This window comes from Halichoeres trimaculatus, unplaced genomic scaffold (assembly GCF_033239565.1).
Source record: "Halichoeres trimaculatus isolate MK-OKI-2021-1 unplaced genomic scaffold, fHalTri1.1 fHalTri1_scaffold_13, whole genome shotgun sequence".
Taxonomy (NCBI): Eukaryota; Metazoa; Chordata; class Actinopteri; order Labriformes; family Labridae; genus Halichoeres; species Halichoeres trimaculatus.
Genome location: NW_027437191.1, coordinates 10,747,704 through 10,774,113, shown reverse-complemented (window position 1 = coordinate 10,774,113; position 26,410 = coordinate 10,747,704). Strand labels below are relative to the sequence as shown.

The 26,410-nt window shown below is 39.7% G+C and overlaps 1 protein-coding gene across 1 annotated transcript in view; it reads right to left on the bottom strand.

Moving 5' to 3' along the window:
- The window catches only part of opn5 (opsin 5), a 60,035-nt gene that overhangs the window by 2,648 nt on the left and 30,977 nt on the right, over positions 1 to 26,410 (bottom strand). Inside the window, exons 3-5 of the mRNA XM_074685383.1 lie at positions 20,261 to 20,380; positions 2,561 to 2,731; positions 75 to 409 (exon numbers count right to left, since the gene is read on the bottom strand). Coding sequence (XP_074541484.1) covers positions 75 to 409; positions 2,561 to 2,731; positions 20,261 to 20,380 — 626 coding nt within the window. The remainder of the gene's footprint in view (positions 1 to 74; positions 410 to 2,560; positions 2,732 to 20,260; positions 20,381 to 26,410) is intronic.

The window sequence follows — 26,410 nt, the reverse complement described above, 5'->3', positions numbered from 1 at the left end:
TATTAGTCGTCTATAAACTATTCTGTAATCTGCTGAAACTCTTTTCACAATCTTCCCTCCGTCCTCAAACTCACCTTTGTGAGTTTCATCTCTAGAGTGTGGCTGTTTCTGATGCGAGCATCAAAATTTGAAATCTCCTTTGCAGAAGACTTGACCTTAAAGATGATCATAACATATGAGAAGACGATGATGCCTGTTGGGAGGATGAGACAGAAGAACAGGATGGCCATGACAAAACTCTGGCCAGACACCGACGCCTGTGCCAGCCACCAGTCCAATGTGCAGGAGGTCCCAAAGGGCTCTGGCGCATAGTTTCCCCATCCTACCAGGGGCATGGTGGCCCAGAACGCCGCATACATCCACACAAAGGCTAAGCACAGGAAGGCGTGGTGACGCTTCAGCCATGTTCCTAAAAAGTGATGAAAAATTAGAAACAGGAGCGATGAAAGCTCAGACAAACCCTTGAGATTCCTACAATCCACTTTTTCATACTTTAACAACAGCCTAAGTCTGGGCATAACAATCCAGGCTGAAAATCAAATATTCTTCTCTTAAAATTTGACAATTGTAACATAAAACACGATTAATGTGTACTTTATTCCAGAGATAAATTCTGATCGTAGGATTTTATTATTACACTATTAAAATAGGTCACAGCTCTGATTGGCTGCCTGGGTGTTTCTGGATTAAATCACACAGAGAGGCTAATAACTTGGTCCCTAAGCAGTGGTACTAACTGGATGTAAGGATGTGTGTGCTTATCACTTTGAATAATATTGATACTAAATCTAGCATGGCATTTTACATTGTCAGGTCTGCAGCTTTAAGTTTTTTTCTTTAGTCTGCTCTGCGGTTTAAAACAAGATGCAGATTTCTTTGTGTTTGAGATTGGTCCCAAATTGATTACATGACCCAATCAACACATGTCTAAATATCTACAAATGTCATGCCTTTTGCTTGGGCAAAAGTAACTTATTTTTTGTTAACTTTTGCGACCAGCTGCAGAGTGGTTGGCCTGTCTGACCCTAAACTTAAATTCTTGACCAGACACCACAAAAAATTACAATACTGGTAGCAGGAGAAAGCAGAGCACTTAAGGAGTGGATGTAGTTTGCATGCATGCCTGCAAACATGTCTCCAGCCATTCCTTCACAGAGGGAGTGAAATCAAATTACCTCAAAGGCTGTATTCAGACCAGAAAAGTCCTTTGGTCCACTTGTTTGGTCCGGACCAAAAGCGGACTTTATTTTTTTCGTTTGGTGCGGTTCGTATTCAGATTGTACTTTTTGCAAGTGGACTATATTCTGTAAACACATCCACGTGTGTGACAATCAGTGCTTTCATTGGACAGCACTGACAAAGGTGACACACAGAATACAGACCCGGAAATGGAGGTAAACATGTGTGTTTGTGCTCTTATTAGAGCTGCAAAATCATTTTCAATTTCAAGAACAGCTCCTTCAAAGAAAGCTTAACAACACCGTTTACAATTTTGGAACAGCGAAGACGAATGCGCGCAGCAAGGAGACGCTATGCTCTGCATGTCCTGACCCACAACATGCCAGCAACAGCGTGGCTAAACATGAAGACAGAGGATCAGGTATGAACCAAAGACGGTTAGGTTACGGTGGCTTTATAGGCCCAAAAGGCGCATGTATCCTGTAGTTAGTTCGGATGGACCTTGGTTTGTATTCAGACCTGCACCGTAGAACCACGAGCCGCACCAGAGTTCGTTTGGAAGCGGACCGAGACCACCTCAAAAAGTGGGTCTCGGTCCGGTTGTTTGGTCTGCACCAGGGTTCGTTTGTGTCTATTCACACCTGCATGGAAAGTCCGCACCAGCGTGGGAAACGAACCCTGGTCCGTTTAAAGTGGACCAAACAGTCCAGGTCTGAATACGCCCTAAGTTTTTGTAACAAAACAGGAGCTTTTTGGCTTCCTCTGGGTTTTAATTCTGGAGGATGATTGCGGCATATACAGAGACAATGCTGAATACAGTAATGTAAGATTAGCTTTGTATGCAACCTACAACAAATTATGCTACCTCTAGAGCGCTTAACTGATTTCTCTGTAGTCTTGTGTATTTAAAGGCAGTGTGAGAACTTTGTTGATCTTGATAAATTACCACCTTCATATAGCTGCCTGCAGAGGTGTTGAAAGTAATTACATTTATTAGTCAAGTAGAATTGAAGATAATAGGGTTTAAAAAGACTCCTGTAGAAGTTGAAGTATCAACTCAAGCTTCAACTTAAGTAAAAGTGTAAAAGTATGGTTTCAAAACTACTTAAATTATAAAAGTAAATGTAACTTAAAGGGGTGGAAAATGCCATTGAAGTTAAAAGCTTAGACTGTGCCACAGGGGCCTATAGCTCATATAGTCCCCCCCCCCTTCTTAAAAAGTTTGGATGCAAGCGTCACTCACAAAAATTTCCCCAGTGTTCAGGCAGATTCATATAAATCCTATGAATTAATAGTAATATGATTTTATTTATTTATTTATTTTATTTTATTTTTTGGGGGGGATGTTCAGGAGGAGTTTCTGAATGAGTCTTCAACATACCGTAACTAAGATGACAGATCTTTAGGTATCGGTCGAGACTGACCACAGTCATTGTGATGAGGCTCCCACAGCCGAAGAAGAAGCCTGCCCAGCCGTAGAAACGACATCCCTCCCATCCGAACAACCAGCGATGAGAGAAACTGGATACAACGAAAAAGGGCTTCCCCGTCACTGCAGACAGAGCAGAGGAAGGACAGCGATAAGCAGGATGAATGAAAGAGGTATGACAGAGCTGCTGAAACACACTTGGACTCAAAGGTAAAGACATGATGACTGATACAGAAAGAGGAAAAGACAACAGGTTAAATATGACATTTTCTATAAATCTAAAAGTCAAAGTATTTTGGATACCCTCCATCCAAGTCATGAAAACACTGTTACAAAAGAAGTTGAATTAAGGTCTTGGAGTTATTCTTTTTATTTTTTCACTTTTGTGATTAACTTTTGGCTTGTGTTGCCTTTTACCCCATTTGGACACAGTAATATATCTTACCTCTTTAATGGCTATTCCCTGCACATGCCTGAGATTTAAATGTATAAAAAAAACTCACTAGAAAACTTTGGCATGAATCAAATAATGTTGCTCCTCTCAGACAGATAGCAGTACATCTCCAAAATAACCAAAACATCCTTCTTTCACCTCTGTAACATTGCTTGGCTCAGTCCCATCCTCTCCTCCCCAGCTGCAAAAGGCTCATCCACTTCTTCTCAACCAACAGACTGAAGCACTGTACCAGCAACCTCTACAGGCTTCTCTCTGCTGACCTCCAAAAGCTTCAAAATGTGGAGAGCTCAACCGCTCCACTGCTCACTTCACACTTCATACTTCCCTTCAGCAAAGAATCCACTTCAAGATCCTCCTCCTCACCAACAAAGCCCTCAAGAATCTTGCCTCCACCTACCTGACTGACCTTCTTAGACATAACTCAACAAGGTACCTTGACCTCAGGAGGCGGAGCTTTTGTCATTACAGCCATGACTTCCTGGAACTCTCTCCAGACATTCACAAGTCTGAGAAACTTGCCTCATTTAAAAAACAACTCAAAACCTACTTTTACAGAGAAAAGCATACAATATGTGACTTCCGCTATATTACATGACTGGCATTTGTCAATCATCTTTGAGTATTAGGAAAAGTCTTTTAAAAGTCTTATTAATTATTACCTCCACCAAGGAGGTTATGTTTTTGGAAGAGTTTGTCTGTGAACAGCATAACTCAAAAGGTAACAAACTGATCTTGATAAAATAATCAGGAAATGTTCAAAATGGGATAAGAAAAAAGTGATTAAATTTTGGAGGTGATCTGGATCACCACCTGGATCCAGGATTTTTTTAAAGGGTTCTGTATCATTGTGAGATAGGGCTAGTTTCACCATATGTGTATATAACTCCACCATAAATGGTTGGATTGCTTTGCAAAACAATACAAGACAAGGTCACTATCATTTCTGACAGATGTAAAAGTGCGATCCAGATCCTGGCAAAATTCTGGTTACTAAGATCCAGAATGAAATATGTACTGGGTCATCATCGTTTTCAACACTGTCAGGAAACAAATTATCGTACAAACCTGCAACTAACACCAAATTGTAACAGACAGTCTGCTGAAAGGGAGTATAACATTAAAGTAGGACTAAAGTGTTGGTGACTATCACAATATGCTTGGTGGGGGTCTGTGCTCTCTGAGTGCTTTTCTAGTTATTAAAAGTGTTGAATAAATAAAAAGGCTGTTCTGTCAAGTTTTCTGTTCTGTCTTCAAGTCAACACATTTGACATCTACACACCTACGAGGTGTACTGACAAATAACTGCACATATGAGTTGGTCTTCATGCTGTTTTTTTTTCTTTTTGCTTTCCTGTGTGAGTAAAGGCATCAGTAGTCTTTTAGGTTTATTTCTAATAAGTTGAAAATTCTTCATGGGAGCTCTGAAAACACTGATCTTTGAGTCAAACTGTTTGTCATTACTGAGGGAAACTCCAGCAGATCTCGTGCCCGTCCCTGCTCCGCCAGAGCAGCTGATTGGTTAGGTGCTCTGGCTCTCTGGAATGTTGCTGGCACACATTTTATGCACTCCACCTTCAGACCTCATGAGCTCAGCCTGCATTGGCACATGTGATGTTTTGTTTTGTTTTTCATCTTTTTTTTTAACTTGAATTTCTTGTACCTCAACATCTGACAAAAAAAAAAGACACACAGTGGAGGCAAAGACTGCGCCACTGTTTGTGAAGACATCAACCACGTCAGACTTTGTGACCTTTCCTTGAGACTAAATGAAATGGCAAAAAGCATCTTTGAAGTGGTGATCGCAAAGAAGTATTTATCCTTGACTACTTTCAAAGGTTTTAAAACAGGAATACACAAAAGCGAAGGCCTCATTACACAACGGCACAAAGGACAGAGAAGGTAATAAAAAAGGGTTGCTTTTTGAACCACAAGAAATTTACTCAGGAACTAGTGATGTTTTGATGAGCTATTCAATTTTCAACAACAGAAACTGGGGTCTAAATTTAGTTCTGGGGTAATTTTAAGCCTTGAAATGGCCCTGCCAAGGGGGTAGTATCTGTCTGATGTCAAGAGACTTTGGGGGAAGGGGCCTCCAGGCTGAACATTTCTGACTGTAGGGGCACCCACAGTGTTATTATTGTTCACTCAGCCCACAACATCACACCCAGCTCTGATTAGATTGGTGTAATACCACCTAAACGGAGCCTACATCCTTAAATAATGCAGTCTTTCACTACAGCTTTTCCTCTTTTTAAAGTGTCAAAAAATTTGTCTGCAGTGCAACAAATCAAAATCAAGGCCAGGGCAGGCTAAATGTCCTCCATGCTAACAGGCTAACTGGGGTGCTACACATAACAATGCCAGCATGTCTTCACCTTCAATTGGGTCATTTTTGCTGAGTGGGCTTCATCACATTCAAACTGCCCCCTACTGGTCTGGTGGTGTGTCACAATTACATTATTTTTCTACCCCAACAAATCAAAATCAAATCAAATCTTTATTTATAAAGCGCTTTCATATGGAAAAAAAATGTAACACAAAGTGCTTCACAGTCTATTCATCCACACATCCATATAACCCACAGTCAACAGACACTCACGATGGTGAGTACAGATGGACCAGTTGAGAAAGCACCATCAGAGGAGTCGTCTGCATCAGGAGCAGAGAGCTGGCCACAGGACACCGTCACAGGGCCCAAAGGAGAGGTGTAACAGACACCAACCTCTACCGAGAGCCAATGTAAAAGGTCCCTGCAACCACAGCTGACCACTGCTACCAGCGCAGAGGGCTCCCCAGAGGAAACACTAGGGTCCTTAAAACAATAAAATTATAAATCATGTAAAAACTAAAATGACTAGGTCACTGGCCTGATTTAGATGATCTACCTGGGTCTTTGGCCCATGGTGGGGGTGCAGACAAACACAGGCCCACAGGAACCATGTAGTTTCTGGGAATGTTTCACTAAGAACTTAAAGTCTTGATTTTGTGGTTGAAAAGCACCTTTTGTAAAAGTATCAAGAATTTCAAACTTGGTGACCTCTCCTTAAGTCTCAATAAAATAACAGTTGCACAAATTTCTGAAGCAGGGTCTCTACAGAGCAACACAAAAGGAAGAGACAAAAGTGACTACAGTTGCATTTGGAGAACAGGGCTCATAAGCATGTTCAGTCATTAAACAAATGGGACTATTAGTCCTAACGTTCTATTATGGAACGGCCCTTTTAGCTGCAGCGTCAGCCGCATGCACGGCTGCAAATAATCAGCCAGTTCACGAGTTACACCATGAAAGAGATGCAGGAGCAGATTATTTCATAATGAAAGGTCCCATATAATGCAAAAATCACTTTATTAAGTCTTTTAGTGAAATTTGTGGGTCTTTGGCTTTCCTCCCAGCCCACAAAATGTGATATTTAATGACCAAACTTGTACTTGGTAGTGCTTGTGAATGTAAAATCCTGAACTAAAAAAAGCTGTTTGGATTATGGGGATTTGTCGACGTCAGCGATTCCCTTTATTGACCAATCAGGAGCAAGTCTGACCTAATTGGTCCACCGGAGCAGATACCCCAAAACCCCCCGCTTCTGCCCCCGCTGCAGCAGCTGTAAACAGCCACATAGTTCAATCCACAAGCTTCCCATCTCGGAAAAAGACAAGACTAAGTGTCTAGAGTTCATTTATCAAGTAAATGTGCCAGCTACACTCAGTAAAACTGTGCATGTGTGAGCTAATCACTTCACAGCCGACTGCTTTTCCAACTTTGGACAGTCCAACAGAGGGCTAGCAAATAGACTGGTCCTGAATCCAGGCGCATTACCAACCATCCACCAACAAACCTCAGACCCTGGAAATGTGAGTATTTTAAATGCTGTGTGCTGTGGAGCAGATGTAAGAGCTTTTCCTCAGTGTCCCCCCCTGTCTCTGTGTTAGCTTCAGGATGCTAACTGTAGCTTCGGTTAGCCTGTTGTTTTAGCCTGTAATGTTACGGTAAATGAGTTTCGCTGTTTTCTAAACACTGTGCACTCGGAGCTCGTGGCGCCGTTCTCAGTGACGTGGGAGAGAGGGGCGATATCAGCGGTGGCTCATTTACATATGAAGGTCACGCCCACTAAATCAGAGCGTTCTGAACAGAGGGGCTATGAGAGCCTGGAAACAATGCTGCAGTGCTTGATTGGCTTTTTGGACCAAAACATGTTACTACCATTTCATGAAGACATCAATGATCCATATTAAACTGCAGAAAAGGAGCACAATATGGGACCTTTTTAGGGAACTCCCAGAAAACCCCAATTAACAAACTCAAACTGCACATGTCTATCATTCATAAGAAGTTATAAACCTGGCGAGCAGTGTGACTGAGAGAAGATCAAGAAAAATGTTCTTTTAGCTGGAGAAATTGACATTTTATTACAAGAATACACAAACAGCTGTTATCAGTGAGTCAATCAGGTAAACAAAGAGAAAGAGAAAGTTTGCCGATCTTGAACAGAGTAAATTTGTGTGGTGTTTCTGAGCGCACAGTAGAAAACCTCAAAATTAAAATCAGTGCTATGAAAGCTGCTCTGCAAGGGCTGCAGTAATTCCCCAGTACCTTGATGAATAGCTTTTAAAGCAGTTTATGAACTCCAACATTGCACCACACACATCTTGGAAGGAACTAGGCATACTAGATATAAAAGCAAAGAGCAAATCAAACTCATAACACTGACGACAGCAAGCCTCTCTGGTTTGTTTCCCCTCATCTCATCTGTTCACTGAAAGAATGTGTCTCCTATCTAAATTTGCTGTATGGTTACACCTTCCCAAAAGATTGTCCACTGCCTTTGCATATTTCTTCTCAAACGGTAACGAATCCCGCGATGTCTGCCTTTAAACAGCCGAGCAGGCTGTTATCCTGCCATTAGCGCCTGTAATGGTGGGGTATACCTCCATTAAATCAAACGCTCTTTTGGGCCATTAACCTGGCTCATGCATACCACTAATCAACCTTTTTTTTTTGGCTAGTCATGCATACGGGCCCAGGAACTTAACCCAGGAACCAGCAACTTTTTGGGATACTATGTGTTTTTTCAACCACAGAAACTACAGTCTAAATGGAGATTAAGACTCCTTATTGATAATATAAAGCAAATGAATAACTCTGTAGGAAAAACTACTGTGAAAGCTCATATATTCTCATGACTTGTGTGAATGTAAGTATGATGTGTTATTTTCGCACAGTTCGGATGTGAACACTCTTTTTATAGGGCTGGGCAGGAAAAGAGCCAAGTGGCATGAGGAGATTAATATCAGAAGCTCTGAGGGCATGATTCCTCTAGACATGATGAGCCAAATGTTTTCTCAGAATCACGGAAAACCCAGCAGGGCTTGTACACACATTCCTTGCTCACATGTTCAGAGGATTAACAGCATTTCCATATTCCAAGCAGCAAAGACAACAGCAGTGATGCCCCCACTTCGGCAGTGGTTGTGTTTTTCAAGTTTTCCTGTCCCATTGTGTTGGCTATTTCTTATTGATGGCCTATGTGGGGAGGAATATGCGTAAATGTAGTCATGTAAATGTAGAGTTTCTCTTAAAAGTGTACCTGGAAAATCCTTATGCTTAAAAATTGTGTCTTTTTCTGCCTGTGACAAATAGCACTGTCAGTTTTGATGTAAGAGATCTAAAGCTTACTCATCTCTTATCTCGTAGCCCCCGGTCACACAAACAGAGCCCAAGAAACCTTCTGCTGCTAAGCAACCAAAGTAGAAAAAGTGCAAGGTCAGCACTGCAAGGTTCTCAAGCTATTTGATACAGAAGGTCTCATGTTATAGTTTGGGGCAGGGTGTCTTGTGAGAGGAAAAATCCTTTTTCCTTGCCTGTCCTAATGTAAATATGTTATTTTTTCTATTTAAAGCCCTATGCCAAAATGAATACGTTGTCACAGCCTTCACAGAATCATTACTGACAAAAAAGGATGAGAATTTGCAAAACCAAGATCTTTCATTGATTATGGTAGAGTCTGACCGCTGAGCAAAGCCTTCTCCGGCTCATCCCAAAGATTCTGACTGGGGTTAAGGTCTGGACTCTGTGGAGGCCAATCCATGTGTGAAAATGACATCTCATGCTCCCTGAACCACTCTTACACAATTTGATGAATCCTAGCATTGTCATCTTGGAATATGGCTCCTAATTATTATTCACAGAGCAGCTTCAAAAAGAATGGTTTGCATTTCTCTCTCAATTCAACTTTTATTTCACCCCAGAAAAAGTTCCAACATGGTTTGGCATCATAGCGAATGTGGCTGCATCCGTGGATTGGCTTTATTTCACGGTTTCAGGAACAGACTGGTGACGTTGCGGAGACTACGTCCATGTTTTATACAGTCTATAGGTAGGGATGGGTACTGAATTAGGAACTTTTATAGGTATTGACCGAATTCTGTCAAAAGTACCAGGTACCGATTCACGTAAAATCTAAAGGTACCATGTTTAGGTACCTAAATGCATCCTTGTGACTGTGAGGGAGTGGAAGAGTAGGGAATTTTCCATGCTGGACATAAACACAGCATTGCAAGTTTACATACTGAAGAATAAATATGTTAAATTGAAAAGAATTCACATTTTAATATAAAAAAGATATTTTTTAGCACATAAACACACAAAGGTACCGAAAATTGGTACTGTTGGGTACCGATACCGATTGCAAGGAACCGGGAATCTGCACCATATTGTTTCCAATGTGAAAGGTACCCATCCCTATCTATGGATTATGTTAGCTATTCTTGGTGAAGTTGGAGTTGGTAGATGAGCACTGGTTGGATATAACAAGAATCCAGACATGTCTCAGTGCTCTAAATAGTGCTTAACTTGGAAGGCTACTTGTCTACAAATCAAAGCAAACGCACACCTTGTTAATCGCGACAGTGGGTGCAAGTTCTCATGGGAAACGAAGTCTTTATCCAGGAGAAACTCTAGCTTTTTGAGATAGTCCTCACAGCATCTTTGATATGATACATAAAAAAATAAAAGTGTTTCTTTTATCTTTTTTATGTGTGACTGTATGACTTACATGCATCTAGTAACAGCTGAGCTACAGTTTTCAGTGGATGGGGTCAGATCTGCAAGTTAATTTAGATCATTTTGAGAGACTCTGAACCATAGACTATTAAAGAAATGGACGTCCGCGTGCTCGGCTCAAAGTGAAGACTCCACAAAAAGTGCTCCCCCTGGTGGATGGCTACGGTATAGGTAAAAAAAAATCTGGCACCCCAGTCATTCCAGATTGGCTGTGGTCAAACTTTAAAAAATTAATACTCCTTGTAGAAATGTTTCTCATGTCCGATTGTTGTGGTGATTTAAAGATATCATTTGGCTGTCTTGTATTCAAGTCCTCTTTTTTTCAGAAGAGTTTCGTTTTCATTCACAAGGTTAAAAACAAGGCTTTATGTAACGTTTAACGATGATTTACAGCTGCCGTCCTCGTGTATTTTTTTCAGGGATTGTAAAATATGTCGAGAGGTAGAGTCAAGAAGTGATCAAATGCTTGAAAGAAAAAAATATATATCATTTTTGTCTCCCAGCTCCACTCAGATTCTCCCAGAATTCCTCATCGTCTCTACTGTGCAGACTCTGGCTGCAGTTGCTGCCAATGGCTGCGCCTGTGACAGGGGTATTTTGGCTTCAAAACTGTACAATGGTAAATGGCATAGCCACGCTGTCCAGTCTATATACAGTCTATGCTCTGAACCAGCATCAGTTTAGGTGCAAACCTGACCAACATTTTTTTTCTTTCACAATAGTTCAAAAGGCATAAAGCTTCTGAACTAACTTCAGTGGTAAGGAAAGGTGTTAAAGGCACACACAATAGACTCTGACAAAATGTTACTGTGAAAGTATGGGGATGAGTTTCTGCTGAACCTGCTGTACAACGCTGTGGGACTTTGTTGCTGTGGCATGAACACAGGAGAAGAACTGGATTCAAGGTCAGAGAATAAAAGGTTCATTCAGCCAAGGAAAAATGCTGCTCTTTTTCAAAGGGTGCAATGTCTTAATCAACAGATCTGTTTCCTTTGATATTCCACAAACATAGTACGAGGAGAGTCCTGGTGACTGTTGTAGGCAAACAACTAGATAGAAATCGGTCTTGAATACAGAAAGCTTGTTTTTCTGTAATAATGTAGGTTTTTTTTCTCTTTCTATGGAAGTACAGTCAGTAACATAAAGCCCAGTACGTATGTCTTATTTAAAGTCAGGAGATCACTGTCAGCTGTGGAAAGTCGTAATTGGCCAGTTTCTCATGGTACAACATTTTTACACTTAACACGATGAAGAAAACATATTTCCAAAAACCGTCACCCTGGGCCACAAGCTTGCTTTGCTTTAAACAAAGAAACAAAGGAAAAGACAAAAGAGAAAACAGGAAAATTTCACAATCAGAAGTGAATGTTAGCTGTGTCTCCTCAAGGTAGGGAAAGGTGAGGTGTTTAAAGCTGCTGCTCATGGAGGGAACAGATGGAAGAGGCAGAGGTGAGACCCCAGCAAATTCCAAAAAAGAGCACAAAGGCGAAGAATATGAGCAATGATGCAACAGTGTAAAAAGTAGGTGAAGACAGGTGTCGGAGAAACAGCTGCAGTCAGACAGCAGCAATATTTCTGAATGTACACAGCAGAACTGTTAGGAACATCTGGGAGGCAAAGAACATGAGAAGTGTGAGGGCGGAGGATTAATTCCCTGAAAAAGAGCTTTTTTATATCTGTGCCAGATATCACATGAGCCACGAAGAGGAATCACAGATCAGGCTTTTAGACTGAGAAATAACAAGTTAAAAAACAAATGAGCTGTGATCGTGAAAAATGCTCCAAAGTTCTTTTTTATCTCTTTTATTATTTTCTTATTATTTATTTCTTCACTCATCATTTTTAGAGTGGGAAGACTTAATGTGTATGAACATTTATTAATGAAATGGGGACCTATAGTGATTTTAGCAATGAAGCAGACTGGACAAGACAATAGAAGAGAGGAGTCATTTTAAGTCACAACACTGTGGGTCACTCTTTGTTTTTATGTAGTTTTTCTTCTGTTGCCACATTTTTTCTCTAAAATTTGATTGGATTTTATAGAGGTATTGTAAATTAATTTATGGATTGTTTTTGGGCAGAGGGAATCTGTGATGAAAGTTCACTATTATTTCAAAATCAGACATTACTAGATCTCTGAAGGATCTGGCTCAAACGTATGGAGGACAAAAAATGCCAAATTAAAAAATAATTAAAAGTGAAAATAAATAAATATATACATAAGTAGGGTAATAAATGAATAAAAGTTAAAACAAATGCAATAGTGATCACACCAATTCAAAACAGACAGGAAAAAAACACTGAATGAAGCTCCAGTTCATCTGTTCCTCCTCCTGCTGCACTCTGACTCACGCCTGCAGACACAACCGTTTTCTGCGAGATTCTCCTGTTTTCTAACCCTCCCTCCTGCTGAACTCATGATTTGGAATTACCCATGATTTTCTACTGAATTTTCACGGCCGACAGTTTGACCAGTGAATAAAGACACAAATGTCCATGAATCAGCATCAGCATCACTGCAGGGTCCAAAAAAACGTTACATTTTATTTGAAAGTCGTGCACAATTCCAGTCGTAATGGAAACACCAACAAGGCACAATTGTACTTAATCAAAACTTCAGAAATATTGCGTTGATGTTGCGAAAAATTGTTATAAAGACGCAATGAGTTAGAGTCGTGTGGTGAATTTCTCTCTCTGTGGCTGTTGAAAGTAGTCACATTTAGTCCATCTCTGCACTCACTTCTGGATCCACCAATAGGGAAACACTTCAACCCAAGACACACTTAGGACCACCTTATGTAAGTAATAGGGATGCACGATATTATCGGCACAATATCGATATCGGCTGATAAAAGCTTAAAAACACGTTTATCGGTTTCGGCAGATATGAAAATTTCTGCTGATAGGCACAGCTGATACGGTGCTATTCAGTTAGGATTATTATTATTTTCCATCTGAAAAATAAGCTCCTTAAATAAAATGTAGCACTTCATTTATTTGCACTGCAGAGCTCTGTGTCTGTCACCAGGTTGTTACAGTAGCTCTAAAATAATCAAATGCAACTTGGTTATGTTTAAAAATGCAGTGTACATTTAAAGTTCATGTGATCTAAAGAAATTATTTTTCTGTATTTCAATACTGAATGTCTTGAGTTTGAAAAAATAATACATTTCTTATTTATGGTAAAATCAAATGTTTTTTGTCTTGTTTTATGTGCGTTTCTTAAACAAACATATAAATTCCAGTACAGGATAGACTTAGGCCCCGTTTACACGACGCCGAAAACGGTCGATTCCGCAAACATTTCGTTGCGTTTTGGCCTTCCGTTTAGACGAGACCACGTTGCGTTTTCAGTGAAAACGCAAACTTTTGAAAACGCTCCCCAGAGTGGAAAGATCTGAATCCGCTCCTCCATCCAGCTTCGTGTAAACACAGAGCGGAGCGTCTCAGGGTGAAACGCTGACGTCACCGCATGCGCACTCGCAGTTTTAGGTGAAGGCTCCGCGCTCAGCCACATTTCCAGTTGAGCCAGTAGTTGGCGGTAATGCGCGTTATGGTTGGATTCCCGACCGTCTCACACAACAAAACGTCAGAAAAAGAAAGAACAGAAGAGGAGACTTCTCCTCCTGGAGTCGTATGAACGCGGATCGTTTTCACGCCGTCCTCATGTAAACGCGGGTGGCTTTTGAAAACGCAAAGGAAGAATCGTTGCGGGAGTCTCCGTGTAAACGGGGCCTTAGCTTTCTTTACAGTGAAAAAAAAAAACTTGTGATTATCGGTATCGGCCAAAAAGGGTTTCGATATATCGGCATATCGAATATCGGCAAAAATCTAATATTGTGCATCCCTAGTAAGTAACTTTTCCTTATGTATTCCATGCTGGCAGTGTCTGCCAAAAAATAAATATATAAATATAAAAACACATAAATATGAGCGTAGAGCCCTCTCATTTCCTTATTTATTGATATTTAATTCAATTTCCACTATTATTTTTGTATTTATGTCTGTATTTATTTTTACTCATATATATATATATATATATATATATATATATATATATATATATATATATATATTTTTTTTTTTTTTTTAATTTTCACTTTCATTTATTTTTCATTTTGGCAGTTTTGGTCCTCCATACAACTGTATCATGCCAACCTACTGAATGCTGCAGTATAAAACATGTTCTTCAGACCCCATGTGCAGATTATTGCCATCATCATGGATACTGCCTTTAGCCTGGAGACAAACTCAAACTTTCAGCTTTGCTCCTATCCCTAAAAACCTGGACTCCACCCTGACACCATCAAAATTCTGGCTCATCTCCGGTCTCCCTTTTTTTGTGAATGACCTAGGAACGTGTTGTCTCCTCTGAAATGGCAGTCCACCCCACCTTTGATGATCTGTTTGAACCATTTCAATCCAGATCCAATTCAAAAGCACCAAAACAGACCTCATCAAATAAAAGACTCCTGCCGTCTCAACACCCTCATCTTACTGAACCTCACAGCAGCTTTATGGTAATGGTTATACACACCATCCTGCTTCTCCATCATTGGCACCACCCTCTCCTGGTTAAGCTCATTCCTCTGAAACAGACAACAGTTCATCCACATCAGCAACTGCTCCTCTGTCATAAGGCGTACCTCAGGGTTTGGTGCTAGGTATTCATTCTGTATCTGCTCCCCCTTGGTAACATTTTACACACCCATGGTTTGCATTTTGTTATGCCAATTATAAAGCAGTCTTTTTTTAGAACTGCTTTTGACCATCAGTGTTTTATTTGTCCTGTCTTTTGTCTTTAATGTATCTTTTTATATGATTTTTTTTTTTTTTTTTTGTAATCTGTAGTGTCTTGTGAAAAGTGCTGTTTAAATACAGTTTATCATTATTGTTTTGGGTTTTGTTTTTTTTTTCATTTCAATTGAAAAATAAGAAGACAAAAAAATAATCCAAAAGGGCAGAAGCTGACAGAGCCAGCTCAGATCAGGCAGAGGGCAGTGGGCTTTGACTCCTCCCTACAGGTTCAGCAGGATGAGACACTGCTGGAGGGGTTCTTCAGTGAACTGCTTCAGATCTTAGAAGAGACCAACTCTCGTCTGGAGAGGCCTCTGCAGCTGCAGGAGCTTTATGTCGCTCTGCAGAGCATGCAGAGAGGGAAAGCTCCCAGGATCAATGGCCTGACTTTAGATTTTTATAAATCCTTTTGGAATATTTTAGATACAGATCTTTTAGATGTTTTAATGAGAGTCTGAACTTGGGTTCAATGCCACTGTTCTGCCACAGAGTGGTTATTGCCCTGGGAGACGAGAAACCTGCAGGAGATTAAAAATGGCGACCTGAGTCTTTGCTCTGCGTGGACTTCAAATACTGTCCAACAGGTTGAGGAGTGCTATGGAGCAGGTCATCTAAGATCAGACTGTACACCCATCAGGTCCATGGTAAACGAGGCCATCCCAGTTTCAGAAGTTTTGGAGGTCTGTGGTTCACTGGATACACTGCAAAAAACTTATCAAGTATTTCTGTCTTATTTTCAGTAAAAAAAAAAAAAAAAAAGATAGACTTAATTTGAGCCAAAGACAAAAATAGTGTCTGAAATATTTGTAACAAGAAAAAAAACTTGCCGATGGAACAAGAATAAAGTTACTTGTATAAAGACATTGTTCTAGTTTTTAAGATTTTTTTTCTTGTTCCATTGGCAGATTTCTTTTTACATGTTCTTTAAATAACTTGAAACAAGACATTTTTCTGGACTGATCCGTTGAATGTAGCTCAAATTGAGTATAATCAGACAATTTTTTACAGAAAATAAGAAAAAAACACTTGATAAGATTTCATTTTTTGCAGTGCAAACACTGGTATGTTTTCTCTGGATCAGGGAAAAGACTTTTGACCACACTCAGCATGGCTTCCTGTGAAGAAGTTAGGGTTCAGTGCCGGTCCGATCGCTGAGATCAGGGTGCTGTGTACAGTCTGTTTGTGGCACTCTGTCGTTAATTTATCATAATTCAGAAAAAATAGTGTCACAGATTAAAAACATGTTATTGCATTTTAAAGTCATTACATATGTATGCAGGAGAGGTAGGCCTCTTCTTGTTTAGACCACATCAGCTCAGTAAAAACACACAGGGAGTCTGTAAAGCTTTTTGCCACAGGCCCTTCAGTAATGCTGATGACTGGACGCCTGTTGGCTGTTTACATACTTTGATTAGTTCCATCCTCACTCCTGAGCATGACAAATGTTTCAATGTTTCAAATCTAGGACTGAACATAGAGACAGATGAGCTTTAGTATAACCATCACTGCTCTCTGTCCCTTTTCTAACCAAACAACTTCGGCCCAAGAGATGAGATCTCCATCTTGTAATTATGAAATCCTTATTCACATTCATGCACATTACATATACATTACATTCATTAATGGAACTTCTAAAGTCAACCTCCAATATATTTTTCGTTTATAAAATCATCAAACAACGTTTCAGACCTTATGAATCTTATTATCACTTTGCATAATGCATGTTCTGCCCCAGAGGTGTAATCCTCAGTAATCCCTTCTTGCTGACCTTTTCATTCTTTAAGCCTGCTGTGAGGCTGACAAGAACAGTTTCATCATCATCATCAACATCACCATCATCATCATCATCATCATGTGAACTAAACAAAGCAGTATCGTGCATCTACTACTGACTAACAGCTGAACTCATGTAGCAGTTAATTTGCTCTTTAAAAACAACTGAAAGGAGTTTCTAACAGATTGAAATAAATGATAACTCTGTCAGGTACAGGTGTAAACAAAATTATCAGGGCTGCTCCTCGGATCAACAGCCCACAAATACATTATCATTATGAATATTCTCCATTATTTAAATCAGTTTCACCCAGTAAGACCCATGGATGATGGGTTCACTCAGCCGACTCATTCTTCATCATACTTTTTTGTGACGTTAGCATCTAGGTCCAGGTACAACGGCCCTACTCAGGACATGGAACAAACTCAGTTTCTTGCAAAAGAAACTAAAAAAACTAAAATAAAAAGGCATGCACTTGATAACAGTGGATAGAAAAAAAAAAAAACAGAGGAAATAGTGACATTTGCTGGGACCACAGAGCAAGTAGCTGAGGGGCAAACACATGGTTTAATAAGCTGAGCTTTGTTCACTTGCAGCAGTCGTGGATCCTGCTGATAGGACCTTGTTTGGGTGTGTATAGAGTGGGGCAGGAAGAGGTCAGATCCCACACTGACTTCACGTGTATCATGAGTTCAACTTGGTTGTTTTTTTGTATCTCTAAATGGTTTTGATGGAGCAACATTTAATGATTTTGACCTCCCAAGACCCCCGTGTCTCATGATTCTGCAGTTGCACTCAGATCATGATGGGAAGAGCCCAAAGAACAAGATGCCCTGTTGTCTCACTGTTCCAAACCACTTAATGTTGTAAACTCACTGGAACGCTGGCATTAATATTAATTTCATTCACAAAGACCAAATTGGTTCAAAAAAAGAATGCAGCACAAAATCAGGACACGAAATCTAATCTCTTCTGAGGGACGGATGCAAAAGTCTTTCTAGTGACTAAGGATTTATTGCAGTGGCTCCTGCACCAGTTGCCACACTTCGACTCATGCTGTCGAATGATTTGTAGTTTCAGGTCCAACTAGTTGAACGTCTCCTTAGCTGTTCATGATTTTCCATCACGTGCAAATTCCACACAAGAACCAACTGCTGCTGACAAATTAAATTAACCAAAAAACAAGATTCAACTTTGAAGTGGATGGTTCCACTTCAAACACATACTCCTTCCACAGAAGGCGTGAGCATGCACCGGCCCAGTCTGCCTTCTCCCTCCTGCACTTATGGGCTACCACTGGTAGTTAACTGGTGATAAGTGAGCTGAATCACCTGATGTGGTGAGGCCGGGAGAAGCACCTTTAGGTAACACTGGTGCTGCAGCCAAAACAAAAAGGACATTTTTAAACTCACTGAGTTAAAAAAAATAAATGACGTATCAATGCCCTGCTTTATTGGGATGTTCAGCAGTGAACAGAAAGCGGAAAAAAAGCATGTGAAAATATTTTTTTATTTGCCTTATTCTAAAAGTTCACATTATTTTTCATCCACAATCCGGGGAAAATTAAAACATTCGGGTGCCACATCCACTAACACTGTTTTTATGCACTGGAAACACATATTTTCTGGTCAAACCAAATGTGATTCAGTGTTATCGGCCCTCAGGGTCCTCGGGCCAAAAAGGCCCTCACAGCATCAGCTGATTGTTGTGCTGTGCTCTCAGTGCTCTCTCAGCAGACTCAGTTGAAAGAGTTCAACTTTTGAAAACACAGCCGCACTCCTAAATGTCACTTTTCGACCAGGCAGGGCCTTTTTCAGGGGTAAATTTAATTTCCCTAAACTGAATTCAGACTAGGGCTGGGCGATAAAGCCTCAAAATTAAATCACAATATTTTCAGGAAATTTGCGATATTTATGACAATATGGGAGAAAAAAAAACAAACAACTTATTGTTAGTGGTTGCTGCTTCTGAATAACAGTATTTTTATTGCACACAGTATGGAAGCCACTTCTCCAATCATTTACTGCTACTACACAAGATTGAAATGTAAACATAGTAAGAAGGTCAGATCCAGAGGAAATCTGACGTTTTGGAGGAGGAAAAGTTAATCTTGCAGGTGAAAAACTTGATAATTCTATACGACACAACACATTATTTCTATAAGGACACCAACAGAAAGGAGAAGGCATGGACTGAAGCTGCTGAGGTTTAGGGAGGACCAGATGAGTTTAACATACTAATTAATTACCATGAAAGTACGTTGTCATGGGTGGCCGCTGTGCTGCCCTGTGCTCAGGCTTTACGTGTGAATTAGGGGTGATGCTGATCTGTGTTTAGGTGGTGGAACATGTTTGTGGTGTTGCCACCCTTCGTGGTTATAGTACTTCTGCACATTTTTCATTTAATGTGTTTAGCTGTGTGTCTGATCTTTGTTCAGCCAAACCACCTCCACATCACTGAGGTAGCTCCTCTTTCAGGCTCTAAATCCTCATGTGAGGACGAAGTCGATGTTGCTGTGCTACTTTCACTCTCGGCCTTCATTGTTTTGTACACAGCAGGGAGCATCAGACGGCATTGCATATCTGCACTATAAATATTGTGAAATGACAATTGTATATAGTCAAAAAAATTATACCGGTTTCATCGTAGACGGTTTGATATGGCACCTAATTCAGACCATGGTTCCTCTAGTCCTAAAACACATACTTCACGAGAGAAGTTCCTGTGGTCTAAAAAAAAAACCAACTCAGATATTTTGGTTAGTCCTTGCCACAACATGTTTAGGTCCCTACTCACAACATATGATTTTTGTCATCTTCAGTTAGTGCCAGAAAGTCAGGTTGTGATATTACAATTTAAATGCCAAAGTATGTGTGAGCCAAAAAGGCTTCATACCCTTAAGGACCCAAGATTCGAAAGAGCAGCTTCATTGTCACGGTTTTTATTGCCATAAATGCAATTCCTCTGCCCGCTGCCCAGGTTAATGAGTAGGAAATATCTCTGTGCCCATACCAGCGTTGGGTGTGAAATCAGGTGTGGCCCAATTCATGTTGGCCAGGGCAGCCCTGCTCACAACAGATAGTCACCTGTAACTCCTACAAAGGAGCATACAATCACACTAAAGTGAGGCCAAGAGATCATCCAAAATAAAAAGCAAAGACCTGTTTTACTGCTTCCTCTGGCCATGTCTGCTTGATGATTTCATTTATCTGTGAAGTTTGCTACATGATTTATATATGTGGCTCCTGGTCACACCCTTTTGTGAATATTTCGCCCAAACAGTTGGTAAAATCTCAATCCACAACATTTAAACTAGTTGTGTAAAAAAGGATTAAAATATTTCCAAGGCGGGCTTTTCTACCACAGGACCAATCCATTCTGGTTGCTACACTTATATTCTTTATTTCTTACATCAAGAATTCATTTCCTGAATGTAGTTTTGGCATTTGAGAAAAGTTGTGTCGTTAACAAATCAATTAATGGCACACTCCTAAAGGTATAACAGTGGTAATGTCCAAGCAGAAAACATCCTGGTCATCTCCAGCAGTTACAAACATAGAACAGTACCTGATATGCCAAAGTCGAAGATGGCGAGATTAACAGTCATGAGCTCAGGAGGCTTTAACTTGGTCTTGCGTTTGACGGTCATATAAATGACATAGCCATTCCCTGTTGCAGACATGATCCCTGTAAGACAAAGTATCTCAGATTAGTTAAATCTTCATGTCTGGATCATCAGTGACATTTTCTCCTATAACCACAATTTAATCTAAGTCAAAAAGCCGTTACATCACTGTACGATCAAAAGCAGTTAGGAAATGCAGACATGCAACCCCATGGGTGAAAAAATACATCAGCGTTAAAAGTGGGTTAGATAATAGGACGGTTACATATGACATTCAAAAGAAGATTAAATAATAAATCTATGATAAGGTGCTCAATTTTTTTTACTTTAAATTTGTTTTTGTTTACATAGTCACTGATTCAGCATTCAAATACTTTTTAGTACAGAAATGTTGCACAAAACTCAGAGCACAGCCTGGAAAGCTACCAACACAGCTGGAATCTCATCACATAAATGCAAATCACTTTCTAGCCCAAGCTCCAAATCCAAGAGTCCTGACCGACCCAAACAAAGAAAAAATAGTAAGAAAGAAAATATTGTCTTTTCTTGTTTACACAGCTGACCTGCCGCGACCAATGCGGCAGACATTAGATGTGTCACAGGAACAGGACAACACAGTGGATGTGGCTCCTCTGCAGCGATGTTATGGTTGCATGTTTTTGTGTTGTTTTCCTCTGCCTTCTGTTTTGTCCTCCAGGTAAATCAACTCATCAACTGATTGCACAACACGGTTCACCTGGTCCTGGATTTAAAAGGCCACCGCAGCCTGCAGTGGGAAGAGACATTTGGTTTGGGGACTGCTGTCCTGCTGCTTCTCCTCGGGGATTTTGCTGTATTTGTTATACTAATAATGTGTTCATGATTCAATTTTTTTTCTTAAAATTAATAAATCCCTTTTCATAAGGTTGAATTTGTCGTAATATGGCTCATTTGTGGATTGTTGTTAGCCAAACTCTTGAGGGGGCTGTGGGGGTTAATAAGCACAAATTATGTTGAAGGGGGTGACGATGAGAAAAGCACATGCTCCCCTACAGTTTTGACGGTGTGGAGGTGTTTTGGATTTCATAGTGGTGAGTAAAGGTGTATTTGTGGATGCTCAGGAAATGCTGGAATCAGAGATGTTAAAGAGAGAAAATGAAAAATGGACAGAGCTTGAGAACACTGAGTAATAAATATCAGAGTGGTTAGCTGTCAGTGTCCTACAGGCTACAACTGCTTTTGATTAAGTCGGTATCTTCTTATCAGGTGTTGGGTTTTTTTTTAAGGTTTTACCTCCAGTTTATTGATTATTATTTTCTTTTTTAAACTCATGAGCATTTTTTTAAGAACAGATGAAGAATAAAGTTAGAGATTTACCTTTAGTGTTGACTTTTTCATCCAAGATTTAATAAATATCGCAACATCATTATTATCATTGTGATACTTTGGTCAGGATTATCATGACATGCTCTGTGTTGACAGCCCAAGCTTTAGATGCTAAACAAAATCCAATCAATTCCAACTTTATTCATTAAGCACTTTGAAAACATACTGTTGACCAAAGTACTGTACAGAAAAATTAATTAATTAATTAATCAATTAATTAATAAATAAATGAGTAGCAGCTAAGATGAGAAAAGGAATGCAAAAACATTTAAAAACAAAACATAAGAAAAAGACAGGCAGAAGAGCAATCAAATAAGTAAACTAGAGAAGCCCTCAGAGAGCGCAGGCCTCCGCCAAGCATATTGTGATTGTCACCAACACTTTAGTCCGACATTAATGTTATACTCCCTTTCAGCAGACTGTCTGCTACAATTTGGTGTTAGTTGCAGGTTTGTGCGATAATTTGTTTCCTGACAGGGTTGAAAATTATGATGACCCAGTAAATATTTCATATTCTGGATCTTAGTATCCAGAATATTGCCAGGATCTGGATCGTACTTTAACATCTGTCAGAAATTATGGTGACCTTGTCTTGTACTGTTTTGTAAAGCAATCAGACCATTTATCATGGAGTTATATACCCATATGTCGAAAACGACCCTATCTCACAAAGATAAAGAATATTTTAAAAAAGTCCTAGATCCAGACAGTGATCCAGATTACCTCCAAAATTTAATCACCTCTTCCTTATTACATTTTGAACATTTCCTGAAAATTTTGTCAAGATCAGTTTTTGACTTTTTGAGTTATGTTGTTCACAGACTCACAAAAAGTCAATGATGACTGTGTGCTGAGAGGCCGGGGAAAAGCGGTGAGTTTTAAGAAGAGATTTAAAAACAGACAGAGAGGCCTGTTTAACATGCTGTGGTAACTTGTTTCAAAGCAAACGCGCAGTCCGCTTTGAGCTTCTGCTTGGTCTTCGACCCCTTCAGGGATCACTGATCAGCTGACCTTAGGGAGCACACGTGTGTGTACCAGTGCAGAAGCTATGAGAGATAGAGAAGGGCAAGACTGTTGAGAGATTTAAAAGCAAACAAAAAAATTAAATTATCCCTACATTGTAGGGACAACCAGTGGAGTGAGGCTAAGACGGGGGAATGTGGCTGTACTTATGTGTGCCAGTTATAAGATGTGCAGCTGCATTGTATACCAATTTGGAGGTCTAGACCAACAGGTCACATTATAAAAACAAAGCCATAAAAGCAATTTTAAATGTTCACTGTCTAACCGTGCAAAAGTTTTCCCTCATGAGCAGTAATTCCTGATCATCAGGCTGATGTACAACAAGCCTGACAAGTTATAGCTTTGGGCTAGATGCTGCACATTAAGCACTCAGCACTTAATGTCAACAACATGGTCTTTGCATTTGTATTCATCATGAAAAAGAGGAATCTATTATGCACTTTTCCGCACATCATAGAGTCAATACCCTTGACAGAAATATATGGCTGCATGGTAATGAACTCCTTCACCCCGACTCCGCTCTGTGTCAACCCTGTTTGCACTGAATGAAGACACTGACCTGATATCATGCATTAATGCTGAAGAAATGTCAAGGCCCTGCATATTCATTAAGGTTTATATTAAAACCATGTGTGTGTCTACTGTTACCTACAACAGGGAACGAATGTAGCACCATGCAGAGACCAACACATGACATTTATGCTTTGCAACGTTATGCCTAATGTGCGCTGACACATGAACGCTAACATGATTATCTGGATTTTTGAACAGCTGGAGTGTAAAATTGTACTTAGAAAAATGTGTTGACAACGTAATACTTCAGGAAACATTATATAACAGCACTGGGGCCAGAGGATATAGGGAAAACATCACTGGTCTTCTTCAAAAATAAATCCGTAGTTTTCAGTGATTGGTTTCTTGATTGACCTCAACTCCTTCTTTTACCCCTAACAGCTCCTCATTAGCAGAACCTTTTATTTCTCCGGAAAAGTGGAAAACATGCTGCATGCTTCCTTTAAAACAACATTGTAACTACTATGAGCAACTGACTCGTCAACAGAAGGAAAAATAAATCCTGTTTTGATATCTTTCATAAGATATTTTGAAAGACAAATCTTGGCCTAAGGTTGAGGAGGAATTGTTCCTGCTTTTCTGCATACCTGACTGTCTCTCTTTTCTATTGGGCAGCTCCACACAGATAAACTCCTTCCTTTAGCTGGTGGCCCGAAAGAAAAACAGGCTTTTTGCTCCCTTTGTCAGGAATAAATTGCCCATCATGAAAAACTGTAAAACTGATTCGACAAACACAAAAAGCTTGCACTGTTGAAGACAACTTGTTGTTTTAACATTAAAAAATTGACTTGTAATCTTTACTAGTGATGTGCGGATCAATGAGAAATATCGATACCTCTTACACCAGCTCCCCGTGCTCTAAAATTGATTCTCAAACCAAAATATTGATACTTTTGATACTTCAGTCATTTGAGGTCATGTTAACACCATAAACACAGTTAAAAGTAACCAAACTGTTGATTTGGAGCTGACCAATATGGCATTTTATCCATATCTCCATATTTTTAGGACATGTCACGATATACGATATATATCTTGATATTCTGATTCAGCCTTGGGATGTTGCTTTGATGCATACAATCAAACCAGAATGGCAACACTTGATATGTGTATTGGTATTTAGTATGATTATTAATATTAGTTATGTATCCATTTTGATGTATGAACTAGGGCTGGACAATTAATTGGATTTTAATCGTGATTTCAATTTTGCCATCTGACAATCATAAAAACAATATAATCGAAGAAAAACAATTAATATGCCACACAGTGTAGATGTATGCAAGTTCCTGTTCTTCATAGCTCTTCTGTGTTCCATGTGCAGCCACAGCGAGTGTGTGTGACTTATGTGTATCAATAATACTGTATGCGCCACTTGCTGGTTCTTTAAAGTTGTGTTTAGTACTGAACACAACTTACTTACAGTACTGAAGTTTTTAAATAAATTACTAATTGTGTATGATAATTGTGATTTCAATATCACTTAAGATAATCGGGATACTTATTTTTACCATAATCGCCCAGCCCTAATATGAAGACATTGAACTTAAATTTGTCAGAAAATAAATAAGAGTAAGAAAAAGTGTGTGTTTTTTTTTTTTTTTTTTTGATGTTGAAACCACAAACATGTGCAGCGCTAAATTTTTATAACTTAGAATGCAAATATAAATAGCACATTTCAAACGCTGATGTACAAATATTACCATTAATTACTTGCATTAAAACAGGGAACTGCCAGGCATTTTTGTACAACTACTTTCAAAACCATCAGGTGACAACAAGATTATACAGAATAATTGCCATGAATCGCCTCATTGCTCTGACACACAAAACACAAAATCTGCACAACGCACTAAACACCTACTACACACCAACAATATTATCCAAACACATTAATCAGAATAAGAGTACTTTATTGATCCCTGAGGGGAAATTTCATTTCAGTTACATCCCTTTGAATACATATAAGAAAACAAACATGGGGGACCGCAGAAATGGGATGAAGCTAGGAGCTGCCAGCTACCCAGTGCCCCTTTGCAATAGATAAGAAAGGACAACATTGGGAGAAGAGAGGGAAAAAAGGTCATTTCCATACTATTCCCAACAGGGGTAGTAGTTTGAGATCAAGAAAAAAAACACCTCAGCATATAAGCACATGATAAACAACAAATATAAACTCTAAAACTTGCACAAATATCACTGCTCAGCCACAGAGGGGCGCACACACAGCCTTGCTCGGGCATGTGCGCATCACCCCAGCTGAACTGTAACCCAGCCAAAGAAGGTGTTGAGTCCAAGGTCGTGTGTGCCATGTGACCTTATGTGTTAGTGTGTGTATGTGTAAGCCTATGGACTACATCCCCACCCAGGCTCAACAACATGCCATCTTAATAGTCACAGATCAAAACTCATTTTCGCACGTTGTCACTCCCAAAACTTCACTTCTCATCTAGCAGCCTCATGATTTTTCTGATTGGCTGAGGTGGTGCAATTCCAACCAATAGGAATGGAGTGTCATGTTTCTCTGTTGTTTTTTTCAATCTTGCTGGCACTTTTGGCACTCTGCCCAGAAGCACACGCTATTGCTGTTTCATCCTGTACCAAAAACATTTTCATGCTGACACAGTGAATCCAAACCATCATCAAATTATCCAGCCATCATTTATCTTTGACTAAGTTCTTCAGTGACTGAATCCGTCTCCGTGTTGCCGCGGAGTGGGGGGGGGTTTGCCATGTCCCAGAGCTAGGGAGGTGGAGCAGAGGCATGATAGAGCTACTTCTATATCACACAGAGGAAATATACCAATATAATGAAAATATCAATATATCGAACTACTTTTTCTTCCGCCTTGCTAAGTGCATAATACATGAGCGCATGCTGTTCAGCCTGTTACTCAGTTCCACTCAGTCTGAGCCTATAGTCTGTGGTTAGTATAGGACAGAATGGCAGAGCGCAAAAGAAAACTTCTTGTGAAGCTATTTTAAAAACAGCCAGTTGAATATATCTGAATGAACTATTTTACTGGAACTAAAAATGTGTAACAACATAAAGTTTGATAAAAAAGAAGAGATTTGCTAAACTTACCTGATTGAGATTTCCCCTTTTTGCATTCAAATTTTAAAAACCCAAC